This window comes from Ochotona princeps, chromosome X, assembly GCF_030435755.1.
Source record: "Ochotona princeps isolate mOchPri1 chromosome X, mOchPri1.hap1, whole genome shotgun sequence".
Classification (NCBI taxonomy): domain Eukaryota; kingdom Metazoa; phylum Chordata; class Mammalia; order Lagomorpha; family Ochotonidae; genus Ochotona; species Ochotona princeps.
Window position 1 is genome coordinate 5765991 of NC_080865.1, and position 22827 is coordinate 5788817.

At 46.1% G+C, this 22827-nt stretch overlaps 1 protein-coding gene across 2 annotated transcripts in view; it reads left to right on the forward strand.

Moving 5' to 3' along the window:
• The window catches only part of FAM120C (family with sequence similarity 120 member C), a 109888-nt gene that overhangs the window by 52820 nt on the left and 34241 nt on the right, over positions 1-22827 (forward strand). For both annotated transcript variants that reach the window (XM_004598304.4, XM_058658436.1), the window contains exons 4-9: positions 457-585; positions 10772-10871; positions 11391-11467; positions 12244-12524; positions 15660-15933; positions 17559-17730. In XM_004598304.4, coding sequence (XP_004598361.2) covers positions 457-585; positions 10772-10871; positions 11391-11467; positions 12244-12524; positions 15660-15933; positions 17559-17730 — 1033 coding nt within the window. The remainder of the gene's footprint in view (positions 1-456; positions 586-10771; positions 10872-11390; positions 11468-12243; positions 12525-15659; positions 15934-17558; positions 17731-22827) is intronic.

Genomic DNA, 22827 nt, shown 5'->3' on the forward strand with positions numbered 1-22827 from the left:
TAGCACTGGGGCCATCTGCTACTTTCCCCCAGCTGTATTAACTTGGAACTAGAAAAACCAGGACTAAACACCAGTGCCCATACAGGACGCTTTTATAGGTGGTAGCTTTTACCCCTATCCTACAATGGCAGCCCCACAATGTTGCTTTTCAAAGCACAAATGCTGGAAGCAGTCAAAATGTCTTAGGTGATAAATGAAGATGACAGCATAAGGTAGTAGTTATCGCTATAGGAGGATTATGGAGACTGTGTTTTTATATCTACAACTGTTCGGTCTCTTGAAAGTGTACCTACACTGAGAATAAGAGAGGGGAACTATTTTTCAAAATAAAAATAGTTTTACTCCTGTGGGTCAATGGATTGACTCGCTTTGCAGTCCTCATGTCATCCGCCTTACGCTTTTCCTCAGTTATCCATCTTGCATATCAATGCCCCTTCCTTGTCTTGCCTGTTCTAGGTTCGAGCTCACCAGCTGGTTCTCCCTCCCTGCGATGTGGTGATCAAGGCTGTTTCCGAGTATGTGAGTTCCATCAAGGACCCCTCAAACCTCGATGTGGTTGGGAAGGATGTTTTCAAGCAGTCTCAGGTGAGCCAGCGTTCCCCTTTCTCAAAACTGGGACAGCCAGCCTCTCTCCTCCCAGCTGCTTGTCCCGGACAGGCTTACAGGTTACACCCTCAGCGTTTCCTGGGCTCTCCGAAAATATCACTAGGCCTCAATTGAGAGAGTCCTATTTTGTACTAGAATGATGAACATCCAGTCTGGGAAATTTGGAACATGGGGAAATCACTTAAAATCTCACTGGGCAGAAAGCCTGCTGACTCCTCTCCCAGTTTTGTTTGTTTTTGTTTGTATGTATATGTGTATGCTAAGGTAAAGCAGACCTCCCTTGGTGGATTTGATAGTGGGCGATGAAAACGGCCCCTAGTGAGTCTGCATAAAACAAGAATGGGGCAGGCATTTGACACAGTAGTTCAGACTGCTCTTGGGACAGCCACATCCCCTATGGGATTGCCTGCTGCTGTTGCCACTCCTCCAACTCTGCTTCCCATCCAGTTAACAGCTGATAGCTGAGTCCTTGGCACCCACATGGGGAACCTGGGCTGACTGCCAGTCTCCAGCTTCAGCCTGGCCCAGCTCCAGCTGGCAAAGGCATTTGGGAAGTGAGCCAGAGGATGGGAAATCTCTCTCCTCTCTTACCCTTCAAACAAATCACAGTCAAAATTTCATTGTTAATTGTGGAGAAAAAACTCAGCTGGTAATTTATCCTCTTAAAATGAAACTAACTTTTCGAAAAATAACAGTTTTATTTATAACAATTTGATTTATACTTACAACAGTGGATTTTTCACTTTTCTTTTTAATATACAAGAGAAACATAAACTTCTGTTGAAGTACGTCCCCAAATTTCTCATGTTATGCCTCTGTAATAACACCAAGCCTATCCCTGGTTCCTGGTAAGTCATGTTTGCTCTCTGTCGCAGTAGTTATGCCTTCTAGAGAAAATTCGTATGAATGTAATTCAATAGTAGGCCATTTCTTGAGAACAGCTTCTTTCATTCACATAATGCCTTGGGATTTTTCTAACTTCTTAAATATTGACATTCGGATGATTCATTTCTTACTGAATAACATTCATTCTGTGGATACACCATAAATTTCACGGGATAGTGAGACTGACTCCAGTTTTTGGTGCTTGTGAGTAGAGCTGATATAACATTTATGGACAAGTATTGGTACTAACATAATTATTCATTTCCCTAGCGTAAGTACCCAGAGGTGGGATTTCTGGTAACACGGTGAGTGCGTGTGCAAATTCTTATGAACCTTGCCAAGCCGTTTTCCAGAGGAACTGCTCCATGCCTTTCTGGTACTTGGTACTCACTGTATTTTTTTTTAATTGTCAAATAAAATCTCTCTATATTATATACAACACATCAGTTTGAAATATGCATATGTTTCGGAATGGCTAAATTGAGCTGATTAACATACACATTACTTCACATGCTTTTCCTTTCTTTGTGATAGATACTTAAAACCTACCCTTGGGCCCTGTGCAATGGCTTTGATTGGCTAATCTTCCACCTCCAAGAGCCAGCATCCCATATGGACACCGGTTCATGTCCCACCTGCTCCGCTTCCCATCCAGCTCCCTGCTTGTGGCCTGGGAAAGCAGGGAAGAATGGCCCAAGTGCTTGGGACTGCACATGTATAGGAGACCTGGAAGAAGCTCTTGGTCTCAGATTGGCTCAGCAGTTCATAGATCCTCTTTGGTGGATGGTCTTTTCATGAGCAGTCTTTTTCCTGTTTCATTTAATGTCTTTGCTTGTTTATTCACTGTTGAGCTGGGATAATTCTTCACATATTTGTATACAAGTCTTTGTCAGGTTTCTGGTGTGAAAATATTTTCCCGTCTATTAATTCTTTAAGATTTATTTCATTCATTAGAAAAGCAGAGTTACACAGAAAGAGGGGGAGACAGAGAAAGATCTGTCATCCACTGGATCACTCGCTAATTGGCTGTGACAATCGGGACTGGGCCAGACCAAAGCCAGGTGCCCAGAATTCTGTCTGGGTATCTCATGTGAGTGGCAGGGAATAAAGTACTTAGACCATCTTCTGCTGCCTTCCCAGGCACATTAGCAAAGAGATGGATTGGAAGTGTAAAAGCTGGGACTCGAACTGGTGCTCTGATATGATATGCTGGTGTTTCTGGTGGTAGCTTAATGTGCTGTGCCCCAACACTAGTCCTATTATCAGTACTTTTGACAACATCTATTACAGAATAGAGTTTTTGATTTTCATCTAGTTTTATCTCATAGATCATGCTTTTGATGTTTTATCCAAGAGTTCTTTGCCTAATTTTTTCCTGCTTTCTTTCACATTGTGGGCTAATCAGTGTACAATGTACTAGTTTTTTATTTGTCTCTTTGAATATGAATGCTTGATTATCTGTACAGTTGATGGAGAAAACTTTTATCCATTCACTTCCCTTTTCACTTTTGTCAATAATCGGGTAGTCATATTCATGTGAGGCTATTTCTGGACTATCTTGTTCAGTTGCTCTGTGTCCTTTCACAGTAACACACATTCTTGATTATTGTAGCCTTATAATAAGTCTTTAAATTGGCTAGTGACTCCTCTAATTTTATTCATTTTCAGTACTATTTTTTTAAGTTCAATTGCCTTCCCATGCAAATTATAGAACAGCCTTATTTATATATACCAAAACAGAAATCTTAGGGTTTAGATTAGAATTATGTTAAATAAGTATATAGATGATTTTTGCTGAGTGTCTGAATCCATGAATATAGTATGCCTCTCTAGTGAGGTCTTTGATTTCTTTCAACAACTAAAACTCTCATAATTTTAAACATGTAAGCCATGTACATGTTATTTTATATTTAAGGTAACCAATATAAAGACTATTGCTTTGCTCATTTCAATGTATAGGAATATGATTGCATTTTATGTATTGACTTTATACTCTGTGAGCTTTCTAAACTCACTTATTAGATCTAGGAGGTTTTTTGGGGGCAGATTTGATGTTGTCTGTGTTTGGGTACAGCTTTATTTTTTTGTTTACCATCTCTGTGCCATCTTTTGACTTACACACTGTTTAGGATTTCCAAGTAATCTTGACTAGCAATACTAAGAGTAGGTATCCTTATCTCATTTCTGATCCTTAGAGTGCTTAGTCATCGTTAAGTGTGATATTTCGTATTGATTATGTACATGTATGTAATCAGGCTGAAGGAATTCTTATATTTTAAAATATGATTTATTTTATTTGAGAGGTAGAGGCCTTATGGCCAATGATGCTGGCATTTGCATGTGGAGTTTAATAAGCCTTTTGTACAAACTTTTTGAAGTACCCACATGTATGTATGTTAGTAGCCAGTATGTGTCTATTTCTGTCTCTTTAAAAAAGAAAGAGATTTATTTTTGGGCCCAGCACAATGGCTCAATTAGCTACTCTTCCATCTTCAAGTGCCAGGATCCCATATGAGACTGGATTGTGTCCTGGCTGTTCTATTTCCCTTCCAGCTCCCTGCTTGTGGCCTGGGAAAGCAGTCGAGAACGACCTGGGGCCTTGGGACCCTGCATCCTCGTGGGAGACCTGGAAGAGGCTCCTGGCTTCAGATCAGCTCAGCTCTGACCACTGTGGCCACTTGGGAGGGGTGGGTTACCAGCAGATGGAAGATCTTTTTCTCTGTCTCTCCTTTTTTCTGTACATCTCTGCCTTTCCAATAAAATAAGATTTGTCAAATGAGAGTGGATGAAGGAAGGGACAGAAAGAGATCTGCCAGCCACTGGTTTACTCCCACAAATGGGCCCAAGAGTCAGATGTTAGGTAGGCTGAAGCTAGGAGCCGGGAACTCCATCTGAGTCCCCTGTGTGAGTGGCAGGGGCTCAGTTACTCGGACCGTCATTTGCGGCCTTCCCAGGTGCGTGAGGAAGAGCCGCATCAGAAGCGGAGCAGCTGGGACTTGAACTGGTTCTCTGATATGCAATGCTGGCATCCTGAGCATCAACTTAACCCACTTGGCCACAGCAGCTGTTGCTGTCATGTATTCTTAAAATGTGTGATCTGTTATCAGATGGGCAGCTCAGGGTGGGGAAGTCCAAGAACTCCTCAACAACTTTTTGTAGTTGCCGTTTGAGCTCTTGCATGTCTGTGACTTCTTCACCACTTTCTGCCTAGGGGCCACTCCCTTTTCAGTCCACCTGTCATTAAGTCAGGAATTTAAATTGTTCAACTCTTCCATGTCATTTTGGGGACTGTCCTTGTGGCTGGTACCAAACAACAGAAGGACAGAGGAGGGCAGGGAAAGCCAAACCAAATTTTAGTTTCCTGCTGTTCCATTATTGTCATTGCTGCCTCCAAAAGGTTGTTCTGGGTTGACATGTAACAGTTGCAGCAACTCCCCTCACCCTCCCAAGACACCAACCTGAGGCAGTAGCCTAGTGATTAAAGTCCTCACCTTGCACACGCTGGCATCCCATATGGGTGCTGGTTCTAATCCCAGTGTCCCCATTTCCCATCCAGCTCCCTGCTTGTGGCCTGGGAAAGAACTCGAAAACAGCCCAAAGCCTTGGGACCCTGCACCAGCATGGGAGACCCGGAAGAGGCTTCTGGCTCCTGGCTTTGGATCAGCTTTGCTGTTGCTGAAGCAGCCACTTTGGGAGTGAATCAGCAGATAGAACATCTTCCTCTTTGTCTCTCTTCTTCTCTATATATCCGAATTTGCAATAAAAAATGGAAATGGTATGGAAAGTGGAGCAAGCTGAGACACGAGTCAGTGCTCATATGGGATCCTGGCATGCGCAAGGCAAGGACTTTAGTTACTAGGCTACCACACTGGGCTCAGATTTCCTTATTCTTAAAAAAATAATAATAATAAAAAATAAAAAGAACACCAAAATCGGGACATAGAGGCCTCATTTCTGGTTTTCCTCCTAGTCTCTCTATTTTGATAAGATGATCATCTCAGTGAAAATCTTTTAAGATGCAGTTTTGGCTTAGCGTTATAGTCCATACTTTTCACTAGTGCCGCATGATCCTTCAGAAATCCTTTTTGCCAGCTGCAGAGTTAGGAGGAAATACCCAGGAATGGCTCCAGGCAGCTGCCCGAGGCCGCTGTGCCTCTACTCCGCCAAGGACAGAGCACCGTTAAATGCCATCTTAGAGCGCATGCGGAGTGAACTGCTGTATGCAACATCCTGCGCTGGCCCTGGACAGGAATGTGAAGAAACCGTTTAACTTTTTAATTAGTTAAATTTTATTTTTGTTTTGTTTTTATATTTTATTTTTTTTAAAAATTTTATGATACAATCCCTTTTTGTTTTTGTTTTAAGGATTTACTTGTTTTTATTGGAAAGATGAAGTTACAGAAAGAGGAGAGAGAAAGATTGTTCATCTGCTAGTTTCCTTCCAAAGTTGCTACAAAGGCCAGAGCTGAGTTGATCTAAAGCCAGGAGCCAGGAGCTTCCTCCAGGTCTCCCATACCGGTGCAGGGTCCCAAGGCTTTGGGCCATCCTCGACTGCTTTCCCAGGCCACAGGCAGGGAGCTGGATGGGAAGCAGGGCTGCCGGGATTAGAACTGGTGCCCATATAGGATGCTATCACCACGGGCAGAAGCTTAGTGTGCCATTGCACCATGCCATGCCCCAGAAACCATTTTCTGTCCTTCCAAAACTTGAGGCTAAATGAAGGGGAGGCAGAAGCCAATCAGTAAGCCCGATAAAGAGAACACAGATGATGAAGCAGGAAAGGGATGTCAGGAAGATCTTTCGAGAAGTGGGACTCAGGAAGGGAGGGTGTTCACCTGGCAGGACACAGAGCAGGACTGTGTGCGAGGGATGTGCGTGTGTAACTCAGGATATCTGGAGATCGGATCGTAGATCTCAACTTACTGGCGTTAAATATTCTGCAAGACATACAAGGGCTCCTTAAAATGGTAATGGGAAGTGTGTATTATAAAAGTTATGCATGAATTTCAGAAGGTTTGCACCATAATAAACCTTTATTTTGTAAATTCGTATTTATTGAAAGAGATAGAAATCTTTTTTAATAAATAATTTTTAAATTATGCTTTTCCTGAATTTGAAAGACAGAGTTAGAGAAGGAGGGACAGAGAAAGAGACAGAGCATCAATCTGCTGCCTCACTCCTTAAATGGGTACAGAGGCCGGAGCTAAGCAGATCTGAAGCCAGGAGTCCGGAGCTTTATCTGGGTCTCCCAGGCACGTGCAGGGACCCAAGGCTTTTCCAGGCCACAAGTAGGGAGCTGGAATGGAAGCGGAGCAGCTGGGACACAAATCGGTGTCCATATGGGATGCTGATGGTGGAGGCTTAGCCTACTCTGTTGCAGGACAGTGAGGTCTTGATTTCTTTTGTTTGTGCATGTATTCATGTAAATGAGGGAGGCTGGCGTTCCAGAGAAACGTGGCGCACTAGCACTCTTAGGCTCTGGGAGATGGCACTGTAGATGCTTTAAAATTTTTTTCCGTCATGGGTTCAAAGTTTTCTACAAGAAACAAATACTCTTTTGCAATGGTCAATTGTTTTTGTAAAAAAAAAAAAAGAAACCTCTTCAGCCTTTGTGCTGTCTGGCGAAATGAGCATCCTTGGCTGCTGATGGGAGGAGTGTAGCTCGAGACATGTGTTTTGGAAAGAGATTTGGTACCATGTTGTCAAGAGTCTGTTAACATGGTAACACCCTTTGACCTAGTAAATTGTACTTCTCAGAAGCTTCCCCTATTAAATAATTCAAAGAGATTTATTTATACATATGTTTATGAGAGCTTGTTTTGTAATGAGAAGGTAGAAATGACTAAAGAGGCCCAGCGTGATGGCCAAGTGGCTTAATGCTTGCCTTGCATGTGCTGGGATCCCATGTGGGCGCCGGTTCATGTCCCGGCAGCCCCACTTCCCATCCAGCTCCCTGCTTGTGGCCTGGGAAAGCAGTCGGGGATGGCCCAAAGCCTTGGGACTCTGAACCTGAGTGGGAGACCTGGTAGAAGCTCCTGGCTTCGGATTGGCTTAACTCTGGCCCTGGCGACCTCTGGGGATTTGAACCAGCAGACAGAAAATCTTTCTCTTTGTCTTTACTTCTCTTTGTAGATCTGTGTTTCCAATAAAAATAAATAAATCTAAAAAATGACTTAAGGATAACATAGTCTTACAATCCATTTGATCAAAATAGCAAGAGGATTTCTAAATAACTGTGGAAAGGGCTTGACAACTGAAGAACTCCTCAATTGGCATCCCCCCCAAGAAATAAACAGTAATTTTTACCTGTTCTGCCATACATTACATTAACAGAACTTTATATGTCCTCATATGTGTCTCTCCTTTTATTCAGTATGATCATATCAAGGACATTTAGACATGTCATTGTGTATATCAATGCTTTTTCTTTTTATTGCTATATGACATTCCTCTGTATGATTATACTGTAATTTATTTGTTCTCTTTTTGATATATATTTGATTTATCTCAAGTTTAAGATATATATAAATGAAGGTATATTAATAGCCTTCCATGGTTTTTTTTGGTATACATATCTGCTAATTTCTTCTGGGTCATGGTGCCAAATGATAAGATATGTTTAATTTATTAAAACATTTATTTTGCTTGGCAAATCAGATTTACAGAGACAAAGAGATACAGAGAGAAAGATCTTCCATCCACTGCTCATTCCCCAAGTGGCCAAAATGGCTGGACCTGAGTTGATCTGAAACCAGGAGTCAGGAGTCTCTTCTGGGTCTCCCATGTGAATGCAGGGTCCTAAGGCTTTGGGCCGTCCTCCACTACTTTCCCAGGGCACAAGCAGGGAGCTGGATGGGAAGCGGAGCAGCCAGAATACGAAACAGCACCCATATGAGATCCCAGCATGTGTAAGGCAAGGATTTAGCCGTTAGACCATCATGCTTGCCCCGATATATTTAATCTTATAAGAAGCTACCATAATGTTTTGCAAACTGTACCAATGTGTTATCCTGCAAACAGCCTGCTGGAATTCAGTTAGGTATATTCTTGAAAGTGCTTCACACTGATAATCTTTCATTTCAGCCATTCTGGTGAATATGTGCTTTTAAAGATTTATTTATTGGAAAGTCAGATATACAGAGAAGGGGAGAGACAGAGGAAGATCTCCCTCTGATGATTCACCCCCAAGTAACCGCAATGGCCGGTGCTGTGCCAATCTGAAGCCAGGAGTCAGGAACTTCTTCTGGGTCTCCCCCGCGAGTGCAGGGTCCCAAGGCTTTGGGCCATCCTCTACTGATTTCAGGGCACAAGCATGGAGCTGGATGCGAAATGGGGACACTGGGATTAGAACCAGCATTCATATGGGATCCCGGCGTGTGCAAGGCGAGTACTTTAGCCACTAGGTTACTGCACCAGGCTGAAATATGTGGTTTTATACACATTTAAGTGCTTTTAGACCTTTTGGACCAATATAATTTAATTTTTACGTTATTGTCCTAAGGATATTACCTGAAATCCACAAATGACTTATATGAACAGTATCTACTCTTTGTAGATACCCTTTTTAGCATTTTTAAATTTTATTTCAAAGGCAGAGAGACAGAGATTCTCCACCTGCTCTTTTACTTTCAAATGTTCACAACCAGTGGGACTGGTTCACGGAGCCTAGAACTCAATGCAGGTCTCCCCTGTGGGTGACACAGACACAAGTACTTGTGTCATTACCTACTGCCTCCCAAAATTCACATGAACAGGAATTAGTTCAAAAGCAGAGCAGCCAAGGCTTGAACCAGGCAGCCTGATTTTAGTGCCTCCTTGGCAGCTTAACCAGTGACCCTCCATCCCCTGCTTGACTTATAATAGCTAATAGTGTTAGAGTTAGATAAATGTTCAATATTAAGAAAATTGTCCCATAATTGATGATACATTCATAGGGATAAAATATGTAAGCCATTCAAAATTATTTAAGTAGTTTAGTTTAATGTAATAAAAGCAAGACAAAAGGGCCAGCATTATGGTGTGGTAGGTAATGCTGGCATCCCATGGGGGTGCTGGCTTGACTCCTGGCTGCTCCATTTACCATCCATCTTGAGGCTAATGTGTTTGGGAAAGCAGCAAAAGGCAGCCCATGTGCTTAGGCCTCTGCATCCTCATGGATGCTCGTTCAAATCCCAGCTGCTCCACTTAAAGATTTTTTTAATTTGAAAGACAAAGTCACAGAGCAAGATCTTTCATTCGCTGACTGGTTCACTTGCCAAATGGCCGCAATGGCCAGAGCTGAGCCAATACAACCAAAGACCCAGGAAGTTCCTCTGGGTCTCCCATGTGGGTTCAGGGTGCTAAGGATTTGAGCCATCTTCTAATGCCTTCCCAGGCCACAGGCAGGGAGCTGGATTGCACAGGTAGGATCTGGAGTGCAAATTAATGCCATATGCCATGCTGGCACACAATTGAATCCTTAGTCTACCATGCCAAGGCATCAGCCCTGCTTCTGCTCTGGAGGAAGCTCCTGGCTCCTGACTCCTGACTTCGGATCGGCTCAGCTCAGGCTGTTGTGATCATGTGGGGAGTGAACCAGCAGCTGAAGATTTTTCTGTCTCTCCTTCTCTCTGTAAATCTGCCTTTCCATTAAGATAAATAAATCCTTTTTTTTAAAAGCAATAGTGTAAGTAAACAGCACATAATATCTTTAGATAGTGCTACCATGTGATTTTTCCCCTGATCCGTAGGCACTTTTGAATGATCACGGAATCATTTTCAATAGCAAACAATATAAATCAAGTTAAATTTATCTAAGGATTTAATAGTATTTGTTTTCGAGGCACAAAGAAAAAGAATGAGAGAGAGAGAGAGAGAGAGAGAGAGAGAGAAAGCTCCCCTCCACTGATTCAGTGTGCAGTTGTCTGCAGTGACTGGGGCCAGAACCAGGAGGCAGGAACACAACCAGGTTTCCCATACAGGTGATAGAAACTCAATGACTTGCATTCTCACTGCTGCCTCTCCAGGTGGCCAGTGGCAGGAAGCTGGTGTCTGGAGTCGGAGCCTGGGCTTGAATGCAGGCCCGCTAGGATGGGACACAGAGACCTGAACTGTTTAGGCTGAATGACCATTGCCTTTCCTCTTATGTCTCCCTGCCTGATGTTCTGTGAAGTGGAAATCTGTTCTCTTGTATTTAATAAAATAATGATTTCTGCTGTTGTTTTGACTCCCAGATTGTAAGTTATATGAAACAGATGCATTCTCATAGTTTCTTCTAAAAAGTTGATGTTCTCTCATGCAGTCCAGGACCGAAGATAAAATAGAACGATTCAAGAAAGCCGTTGAGTACTACTCAGTTACAACCAAGCTCTCTTCGCTGCCAGTGGGTCCCTCTTTCCTTGGTAAGGTTGCCATTTGACCCCCAACTACTTTGTTACTGTGGCAAATTGAGGTGATCTCTCAGGAACACTGCGGTCAGAGTAATCACCTGTTCATGTTGTGCTGTCTTAAATGTCACTCCTATGTCATGGCAGTTAGAACATAAAGAAGATTCTTGAACTCTCCAGTTGATAGATGAGGTACAATTGCTATTTCCCTAGCGTGGCTGCCGGGCGCTCAGTACCTGTTCTTGCCTGACCTATGTGAAGTGGCCCTATCTTTAGGGCTGAGTTTGAGTCTGACCTCTGCTGTTTCCCAGCTGTGTGACTGTGGCAAGTCACTTTTGTACGAAATGTGGCTCATGAGTCCTACTCATAGTTATCAGAGTAATATACATAAACTCCTAGCATAACACATAGTAGTTATTCAGTTCATCATAAATTATTTCTTGATAAATTTTCATATGCTATTGTGTTAGCAGAATGTAACGTGATCAAATTATTGGGCTTGAATAAAGTATAGATCTTTCTGTTGGCCTTTAGGCTTTCGGAATAATCGCCTTGGAAATCCTCCCCTTCCACGAAATCAAATGGGCACCATTTCTACTGGAAAGCCAATGGTAAGCGTCCTTTCCATGGTCCTGAGGCTCTTTGTTAGTGCTGCTCAGTTTGCTTCCCAATCTTTTTTTTTTTTTAAAAGATTTATCCATTTTATTACAGCCAGATATACACAGAGGAGGAGAGACAGAGAGGAAGATCTTCCGTCCGATGATTCACTCCCCAAGTGAGCCGCAATGGGCCGGTGCACGCCGATCCGAAGCTGGGAACCTGGAACCTCTTCCGGGTCTCCCACGCGGGTGCAGGGTCCCAATGCATTGGCCGTCCTTGACTGCTTTCCCAGGCCACAAGCAGGGAGCTGGATGGGAAGTGGAGCTGCCGGGATTAGAACCGGCGCCCATATGGAATCCCGGGGCTTTCAAGACGAGGACTTTAGCCGCTAGGCCACGCCGCTGGGCCCGCTTCCCAATCTATAATCTTGGGCTAAGGCATGAGAGCGATTCAGTATCGGCAGAACTCCAAAGCTCTCTAAGCCTATAACCAACATTCTCCACTTGAGGCTGGCACACTATGTCACGAGAACATCCAAGTCCATCACCTGAGGACTCTGCAGAGATGGATTAGCTGATGTCAAAGAGTGGTCCTTGGAGACCCTGAGCAGGTTCCTTCTCCAGCCTCTGGAGGAATCTGTCCCTGTGCCTCTATTAGAATTCTTCCTTGTTCCTCCATTTGTATCTCAACACTCCCTGCTCCTGGCACCAACTACTGTATTGAAGCTACTGAAGGACCCACCTTGGAGCTGATGTTAAATAATTTTTCTGTCTGCTTCATCCTTTAGTTTTCTCACCAAGTACCCCGGAAAATGAAATATCCACCACCATTCCCGATGGGACCCAGCTCATCACTTCTCTTGTCTCCCCACACTTTGGGGGAGTCACACGCTTTTTCTGAGGACCCCGTGCTTCAGGACAGCCCCTTTGCCAACTGGGCTGTCTCTTATGACTCATCTACATCTCAGTTCCCCAATTACCTGCCTTCCAAAGCATCACCGCCTTTGAGGCCAGACTCGTCGCACTCATCCTCTTCTGATGGTGATGAGCCCAATGGAGCTGGCTCTGAGTAAGTATGTGTATGGATCAGCAGCCTCTGCGTGCTTGTGTTGGGAACCTGGCCAGAGGGTGTGGGCAAAGTGTGCCTTGTTGGATTTCCTCTTAAGAAAGTAAAGTGGGAAACCATTCTCTGCACTTACTCACTGCATGCCCACTTGACCCCATGCTTGGGGGTGATTTTCAGCCCCTCAGGCTGCTGAAGTGAAAGGCAACAAAAGTGGTTGGTGAAGGCAGCATTGCCATGGATATGGTGCGTGTCATGACTGTCACCTCCCAATTCTTGAAGGAGCTGGATAAGCTTGGTTGACTACTGAAAGAGTTTCTCCCCAGCTGTAGGCAGCTGCCTAGGTTGGGGCTGAGTTAGTCTGTTAGAAGCAGGTGTTATACTGCTGGGAGTAAAGCAGCCAATAGCTGGCATTCATTCTGGACCTGGATAACGCCAGTGTGCCAGGATAGTTACCTATTATTATTATCATTATTATTACTATTACTATTTCAGATACGTAGGGAAGACAAGGGAACGCTGGGCAGGGACATACCATCAATCCCCTAGGCCAGGGGCTGTGGCACTGCAGATTGCCTGGGGAAGGAGGCTCTGGGGATGTATTGGTGTGGAAACAGCTGAGGGCATGTATGACAGGGGAAGAATGACTTCTGAGATCTTTCATAGACCAAGCCAAAGTACTCACAGATATGCGACAAAGCTGAGATCAGGTAGTTTAGAGGGGAAAATCCAAAGGGCATGTCCAGGTCAGGCCAAGGCACCTGTCCACGTGGGAAATCTGGGCTGGGCTAAATAGCATCGCCCACTTCCTACTAGCACATGCAAAAGCTTGGTCTTGCGGGGCATGCCTGGCTGGGCTAGGCCGCAGTACTCACCCACAAGCGTTAGGGTCCAGAGTGGGCCATATCAGCCTAGGCTATAGTACCTACCAGAATGTGAGAGAACTGTATATGGGGGCAAAATCTGTAAGGAACTTGTGGGCCTCTGGGGGACTACAGTACTCACTGGTTTATGCAGAGTGCTGATGGTGGTGACAAACTGAGCCAGGCTGGACCGTGTAACTCACCTGACACTCTTGGGAGCCAGGACTGAGAGGGGTGGGCCAGGCTACTTCATCTGCCAGGACTGAGAACATACCTTGCAAAGAAGGGTCACAGCACCCACGGGCACACATGCAATCTGGGGCTAAGAGCAGGTAGGGGAACTTGGAAACTTTCCTGCTCTGCTGCAACTCCTACTGGGGAACACAAGGGTCTGGGCTGGGGCTGGGCTGGGGCTGGGCTGGGCTGGGCCAGACTGTACTACTTGCTGGCACACATGGGAACTGGAACTTGGGCCAGGCCAGGCCAGGCCAGGCAAGGCTGAAGCACTTGTGTGAGCTGGGTCTAGGGGCAGACCAGGCTGAACCAGGCCACAGCACCTGTTGCATGCACAAGAATCAGGACAGGGTGTGGGCTGTGCCCAGGTGGGCTAAGCTGAAATACTTGCCATTGAGAGCTGAAACTATGGGTGGGCCATGCCAGGTTGAGTTGAGCCTCCACCAGCATGGTAAGCATCCGCTGTAGTATCCACCAGTGAGTGCCAGGACTGGGGGCCAGCCATGTCATGCTGGGCCACAGCATCTGCTGGCACATGCAAGATCTAGGGCAGGGATCAGGCCTGGTACGGGAAGTTGGAAAATTCCTCTGCTAGGTTGCATTTCCCACTGGTAAAAGCAAGAACTGAGTCAAAAAAAAAATTGAGTCTAGGGGCAGGGACAGGTCAGATTAGGCAGCAGCACCTGTTAGCATATGTGTGAGTGGAGCCTGGGGATGGGCTGGTTGGGACAAGTCCACAGCACACACTGGCACAAACAAGAGCCAGGACAGGTTGGACCCTAACACCTGCCAGTTCACACGAGGACTAGAGGTGGGCCAGGCTAGGCTGCTGAACCCACCAGCAAGAGCAAGACTGGGTATGGGCTAGGCTGAACCATGCTGTAACACCTGCTGGTGAATGCTGAGACTGAGGGCAGGCCATCTCAGACTGGGCCACAGTGCCCACTAGCACACATAGGAGCCAAGACTGGGAGTAGGCCTAGCAGGGGATCTTCAGGGATTCCCTTGCTGCACCACTGCGTCCACTGGTGGGCATGAGAGCTGGGACTGGGAGTAGGCCAGTCTTGGGGAGGGCCAGCCTGGGCTCAGCTGTTGTACCCACTGACAAGCATGAGAGCCACAGTGGGTGCAGGCCAGTGGGCTAGGCCACAGAACCCTCTGGCAAGTGCCGAGACTGGATGCAAGTTATGTTAGGCTAGACTGCAGTAACCCCTGGCAGGGCTGGGTTACAGGGCTGGGAGCAGGCTTGGTAGGGGAACTGTGGGCACTCCCTTGGTGGACTGCACCTCCTGCTGGTGAGCGTGAGAGCCAGGGCTAAGGGCTGGCCAGGCTGGTCAAGGTGGCAGCACCTGTCGGCATTCATGTGGGCCAGGTCTGGGGGCAGTTTCAGCTTAGCTAAGGAGCAATACCTATGGGTGTGCAGCCTGATGGGATGTGGTACAGACTGGGCTAGGCTGCAGCACATGCTGGCACAGGCAAAAACTGGGGCTGGAATGGCCTGCTGTGGTTATTGGGGGTCACCTCAACTAAGCTGTGACAGCCAGTGGTATGTGTAAAGTCCAAGCCTGTGGTGGACTGGGTTAGGCTGGAGCACTGTCAGTTCACATGAGAGACAGGGCTAGGGTTGGAACTGAGCAGGCAGCTGCATCCACTGCTGTCTGCACTGGCTGGTGAAGATGAACCTGACCCTGCACTGGCTGGTGAAGATGAACCTGACCCTGCACTGGCTGGTGCACACAAGAGTCTAGTGAGATCACTGCAAGCGTGGTTTCTTGAGGGAACTCTCCAAGCAGACCACTGGACCCAGACCTTGGCCACCCTGGAAAAATCACAGGTTGTGTGGTCCGACCTTGGAGTGCATGTATCAGGACTGGGCCTGTTCAGTGGTTGATGCCTGTGCAGTGGACAGCAGTTGTGTCGGGTAAATGTGGCCCTGAAGGCAGTGAGCCTCTGAGCGGAAAGAGGGCAGGTTGAATACTCAGCCTAGGAGATGCCGTAGGATCTCTCTACCAGACTCACTTTTCTGTTTTTTTTTTTTTCCCAGTCATATCACAGAGGCACTTCAACAGCAGCCTGGATGGACAGATCCCAGTGGCGAGCGGGAGTCTTGGGGACAGCCCATGGATGCTGGAGTTTCAGAATCCAGCCTCGGGGACGGAGAGCCCCACATCCCGTCTCTGCTCTCTATGTCCACAAGGAACCACATGGATATCACCATCCCACCCTTGCCTCCAGTCGCCCCGGAAGTCTTGCGGGTTGCGGAGCACAGACACCGCAGGGGTCTCATGTACCCATACATCTACCACATCCTCACAAAGGTAGGCTGGCACGCCCCGCCTCCTCCAGGAGCTTAGACCATATTACATCCTCCCTAAGACTGCGCGAACCAGAGGGAACTCAACCACCAGTGTCTGAAGGGAGGAAAAAAGAGACCAAAGGTTCTCTGTCTCTCTGGTTTTTTTTAAAGATTTATTTATTTCTATTGGAAAGGCAGATTTACAGAGAGAAGAAGAGACAAGGAGAAAAATATTCCATCCACTGGTTCACTCCCCATGTGGTCATAACAGCTGGAGCTGAGCTGAGCTAAAACCAGGAGCCAGGGACTTCTTCCTGGTCTCCCATGCAGGTGCAGGGTTCCAAAGCTTTGGGCTGTCTTCTCTTGCTTTCCCAGGCCACAAGCAGGGAGCTGGATGGAAAGTAGAGTAGCCAGGATATGAACAATGCCCAGATGGGATCCTGGCACTTGCAAGGCGAGGACCTAGCCAATGAGCCATCATGCTGGGCCCGAACCCAAGGGTTCTGGTAGGAGCCTCATTCTATTCAGGGCCTCACCTGATGAGAAACCACTAGAAGATGGGACTGAGTGGCAAACTAAGCCCCCAGAAGAGGAGTGTAACTGATATATTTTTAAAATGTCATCTTTCCTTTCATCAATTTGAAAGGCAGAAATCTTCCATATGCTCATTCACTTCCCAGATGCTGCCAACAGCCCCACACTGGAAGCCTGGACTTGCATCCAGGTCTCCAACATGGGCCCAAGCACTTGGCCCATCCTTAGCTGCTTTCCCAGATGCATTTGCTGGATCAGATATGCAGCAGCCTGGACTTCGGCTGTCACTCTGATACAGGATGCATGTGTCTGCAAGTGGTTGGTTCCCCTCCCGTAGGATGCCCAGCCCTCACTGTGGACTTCTGCAGGGTATAGATCCCATGCTGCTGGACTGCAGATCTGGGAATGGATACAGCCTAAGGAGAGGCTTTAGGCCCTGCTACCTTATTTCTTCCTGTTTTACTATAGAGTTGCTCTTCACATGTCATGCATAACCACATGTACCCAGCCCCAGCAAGGCTTCCAAAATGGTCCTGCCCACTAGTCAGCTACGGATGGTCAAAGCTGACACTTTAAAAATAGAATGTACTGGGCCTGGTGCCATAGCCTAGTGGCTGGGGTCCTTGCCTTGCACGCACCAGAATCCCATATGGGTTCCCGTTCATGTCCTGGCTGCTCTACTTTCCTTCCAACTCCCTGCTTGTGGCCTGGGAAAGCAGTCGAGGACAACCCAAAGCCTTGGGACCCTGCACCCACGTGGGCAATCCGGAGGAAGCTCCTGGCTCCTGGCTTCAGATTAGCTCAATTCTGGCTGCTGTGGCCTCTGGGGTAGTGAACCAGTGGATGAAAGACTTTTGTCTGTCTCTCCTCTCTGTGTTATGTCTTTCCAATAAAAAATAAGTCAATCTTGTAAAAAATGGAATGTAGCTTAAAATAGGCTGTGGTGGGCTGGGTTACTTGGGCTTCCTGTTAGTCCAGCATTCTGTCTGAGTATAAACAGAGAAGGTAGCAAGATTCACGGAGGCTTCTGTCATTGAGTTGATCTCCTCAGGTCTGTTCTAAAGCTTGCCGTGACTGATTTTTCTCCGGGGCCCCGCACTCTTCTCTCGTTAGGGGGAGATTAAGATTCCTGTGTGTATCGAGGATGAGTGCAACATGGAGTTACCCCCAGCTGCTCTCCTGTTCCGGTCAGCTCGTCAGTACGTGTACGGAGTTCTCTTCAGTCTGGCAGAGACCCAGCGGAAAATGGAGCGCCTGGCCATACGGCGCCGGCTGCCTGTGCAAAGTAAGTGTGCTGCTGAAGTTGGCACAGCTCTCCTGACTTGACACATACATTCTACGTTTGGCCCTGGAGCAATCTTGAAGAAGATGTGTCACTCACCGGAGTATAGATTGGCATAAACGATACATGGAGTGAAGCCTGATTCTGAGTGAGTTCTCACTGAAAGAACTGTGCTGGACTTGGAGAATGTACAGGTGTATCTGGCACAATTTCTCCTCCATGAGTTTTTGTTTGTTTGTTTGTTTGGGATTTGATCCTGTGGGAATTTAAGGCCTTGAGATGTTTTGAAGCTGTAGAGTGACACAGTGAAATTAGCATATTCAAATGAACACTCTAGCTTTCTGCTTCCAGGAAGATGGAGTATATCAGAATTACTGCTCCCTACCCTGCCTGCTAAGTACAACTGAAAGTCTAGGGCATTATATGGGAAACAGGCACAAGGTATTCCAGGGGGGAAAGAAAAGGCAGACTGGCTGAAGACCTTGAGGCCATAGAGTGACCTGGCAGTACAGTGATGAATTCCCTGGGATCTCTTTCTCTTTTTATGACTTATTTGCTTTTATTGATAAGGCAGATTTATAGAAAAAGAGAAGAGAAACAGAGAGAGATCTTCCATCTGCTGGTTTGCTCTTCAAACGGCTGCAATAACCAGAGATGAGCCAGTCTGAAGCTACCACTGCTTTCCCAGGCCCCAAGCAGGGAGCTGGGTGGGAAGTGGGGCAACCGGGGCATGAACCAGAGTCCATGTGGGATGCTGTCACTGCGAGCAAGGGATTAGTGTGCTCCAACTCCCTAGTTTTCCTGAACTCACATTTCCAATACTTGGGTGTTGGACAAGCTGGCATCGCAGCAATGGCAATAGCTCCAGACATAAAAGTCCTTGAAAAGCCTGTTTTCTCTGTGTGAAAGACCAAAATAAAGGAGTAACCTGACTAGATAGTAACCCGTGAGCCACTCCCACCCTCATCAGCAATGCCCACGGAACAACTTCAGACTTCTACCCTGACTGGGCTGTAATGAGGAACCTCACCTGCTCCTGCTAGGGAGGACTCAGACAAGGTCAAGTCAAAAGGCAAGATTTCCACTCACAAATGGCCATAGTTAGGCGGTGTCCCCTTCACCTACTGCAGAAAAGATATGCTAACACGAAGCTTTTTTAATAAAGAGGTGTTGATTTATTATAAAGTCAGAGTTACAGAGAGGGAGAGAGACAGACTGACATGGTAGCCATTGGTTTACTCCCCACATGGAGTTCATCTGGGCCTTCCCATAGGTGACCAAATTCCCCAGGCCATTCAGTGAGACCAAGAGGCTTTTAAAATAGTCCTCCAAATGTCTGCACTTTACTAGGAAATTCCTCATTATGCCCCAAACCAGAAAGATTTCAAATTTACATCTCACACTGACTGAGCGACAGAAGCTGGACTTCCCTGTCGAGGATTTCAACACAGTGATCGTAAAACTGTTTTATAGAAAATTAGGTATCTGCTTGAAATGAATGCAGGATCACTCAGCCAAGGAATAGAAGACGTGAAGAAGACCCAGCAGAAATTAAGAGTCAAAAAAAAAAAAAAAATAGAATACCCAAACTAAAGTACTTGACAGCCCAAGGACTTGAGCCATCCTCCACTGCTGTCCTAGGCCCAGGTGGGCAGGGAGTTCGATCACAAGTGTAAAAGCTGGCACTCATATGGGATGCTGGCACCACCGTTGTAGGCTTAATTTACTACGCCATAGCACTGGCGCACAAAATTGCTTTTTCTTTATTTAAAAGGCACGGGAGAGGGGAGAGACTGAGACTGACATTGCTCATCTATCAACATGTTCACTTCCCAAAGGCCTGCAGCAGCAGCTAGCACTATGCCACCTCATGCTGGAAGCCAGTAACTCAATTCAACTTTCTCATGTGTGTGGCAGGAGCTCCTTGAGCCAGTGTCTTGAGCAGTATCTGAATCGTTATGTTAAATGCTTTCGCCAAAATAGCCACGCTTGACTTTTTAAAAAATATTAAAAATATAGCTATTTGGGCCCGATGCGGTAGCCCAGTAGCGAAAGTTCTCGCCTTGCATATGCCAGGATCCCATATGGATGCTGATTCTAATCCCAGCTGCTCCACTTCCCATCCAGCTCCCTGCTTATGGCCTGGGAAAACAGTCAAGGACGGCCCAGTGCCCTGGGACCCTGCACCCGTGTGGGAAATCCAGAAGAACCCCCTGGCTCCTGGCTTTGGATTGGCTTAGCTCCAACCATTGCGGTCACTTGGGGAGTAAACCAGCAGATGGAAGATCTTTCTCTCTGTATCTCCTTCTCCCTCTATATCTGCCTTTTCAATAAAAATAATAAATAAATATTTTAAAAATAAGTATTTATTTATTTGGAAGGCAGAGTGCTGGAGTGCACTGGCGGCATCCCAGCACCCCACTGGGCCAGGCTGAAACCCGGAGCCTGGAACTCCAGCCAGGACTCCAGTTGATGGCCATAAGCAAAGCTCCCAAGCCGTAGCTGTTGCCCTCCAGGCACATTACTAGGAAGTTGGATCTGAAGCAGAGGATCCAGAACTCATACCAGCATGCCACTGTTGTGTGTCTTGGTGTCCCAAGCAGTGACTTAACCCACTACACCACAAAGACACCTGTATGTATAATTTGGTACCTAAAAATCTAAAACATGTACTGAAAAGGATACACAAAAAAGATACACTCAAAAACAAGTGTGTTCAAATCAAAGTGGAATTTTAAAAGTGTTCAAGTTATTCATAGGAAGGGATGAGCAAGAAAGCAGAGAAATGAAAAATGGAAAAATTTACAAGGACAGACTTAAGCCTACCTAATGTGACTAGTATACACCAATTAAAATGCAGGGATTGGGAGCCTGTGCTGTGGGTGAAACTGCTCACCTGCAATGAGTGCAGAGTCAAGTCCTCCATATGAGAAGTTCAAGTTCCAGCTGCTCCGCTTCTGATCCAGCTCCCTAGCGAGGATAACAAAAGTGCTTAGGTGCCTGCCATGCATGTGAGTGACTTGGATTAAGTTCCTGGCCTCAGCATTCCCCCGGGCCAGCTGAAGCCATTGCAAGCTTACAGAGAGTGACCAAGAGATGAGAGCTCTCAGTCTGTCCTCTACCCCAACCGCAGTATAGACTGAATAGACAGAATAGACTGTCAGATCACTGTGGAACCCAACTGGAAACCAGCAACAGCAATAACAGGAAAATATAGCACTACTTGGAAAAATATCGAAGCATATATCTGTGTCTATATATCTATATCTATACACATGCACATAATATATATAATTCCTGAGTCAAATATATATATATATATATATATATAAAATATATATATATATATATATAATTCCTGAGTCAAATATATAAAATTTTCAAGTCAAAAAGGGACTCTCAAGAGAAATATATTAATCTAAGTGAAAGTAGAAATCTAGGGGCTCCTTGATGTACGATAGGATTACATACCATGAAGCCTATTATAAATTGCACATATCCTAGTTTGAAATGCAGTTAGAACACTTACTAAACATCACAGCTTGGCAGCACTCTGCACTGTAGACTCTTGGTTGTTTATCCTTGTGATCACATGAGTGGGAGCTGCGACACACGCCCACTGCCCTGGAGGAGAAGATGGTATTCTACTTCACAGGAGTAGCCTAGGGACAGAGCAACATTTAGAACTGAAAAACAACTTCTACCGAGTAAACCTGTGAACACCATGGAGTCTGAGAACCAGCCAAGCTGAGCCGTCATAAATCAAGGACCACCAGCACAACCTCCTAAGATTTGTGTGATGGAACTGAAGCGCTGCTGAGAAACAGCTGTAGCGTACAGCTGCTGACGCCAGGGCATGCGGGGAGTAGTTGAGGAGCAAAGACTGGCTTTGTGGTTCATGGGAAAGATGTCAAATTTTAGATCGAGAGTGAGTGTGCTGTTACAAAAAATTAGTGACAGTCTAGTGTGTGGCTATGCACTTGGCCTCAGAGGACTTGGTGGCTGCTTGGTGACGCTCCAAGAACACTCGGGATATGATGATGCTGGAAAACGAGAAAAACGTTCATCTCCGCGGGTTCTGCAGTTCCCCAAGGGTGGCAGTGTGAGGCGGGACAGGGGCGGAAGCTGTGCGAGGTGAAGGGCAAGAAAGTCGGCAGGGGAGCTGTCTCGAGTTGATGCAGGAGAGAAATTGGATGGATGTAGGAACGTGGCAAGGCCTTTGCTGACGCATCCATGCCCCTCATGCGTCAGAGAATCCATTCAGGTGAGAAACCCCAGAGATTTATTGGTTGTGACAAAGAGTTCAGCCAGAAATGACAGCTCTTGAAGCAGCACATTCAGTGAGCGACACAATAAATGGAATACACTGAAGACGCTTTCCCGGAAAAACATCTCATTCTCTAGCAGCAGAATCATAAAAATAGAAAGTGACAAGGCTTTTCAGCAGCAGAGTCCGTCATGAAAATAACCCTAGCAGTTCAATTTATATGGAAAAACTTGTCATGAATTTCATGTTCTGTCCTACTGATTTCACAGATAAACGTTTGAGTTATAGACAACTTTATAAAATATTGAAAGTTGTGAAACATTGACTAACATGGCAACAGATTGGCTGCACTTACATGTAATAGTGTGCAGTGCCCCCGATGAATAATCTTCACACCCAGGACGGCCCAAAGCCCTGGGACCCTGCACCCACGTGGGAGACCCGGAAGAGGTTCCTGGTTCCCGGCATCGGATCGGAGCACATCGGCCAGTTGTGGTCACTTGGGGAGTGAATCATCAGATGGAAGATCTTCCTCTCTGTCTCTCCTCCTTTCTGTATATCCGGCTGTAATAAAATGAATAAATCTTAAAAAAAAAAAAAAAGAAGAAGCCAGTACTATTCTAACGTTAAAACCAACCTAGCATCAGCCATTTGGCATTGTGGTTATGACACTGCTTGGGATACCCACAATGCTTCTTGGAGTGTCTGGGTTAGAGGCTAGCCCCAAGTCTAGCTTCCTGCTGATGGACATTCTGGGAGGCAGGAGATGATAGGCCAAGTAGTTGTGTTTCTGCCACCCGCATGGGAACCCAGGTGCGGTTCCTGGCTCCTGG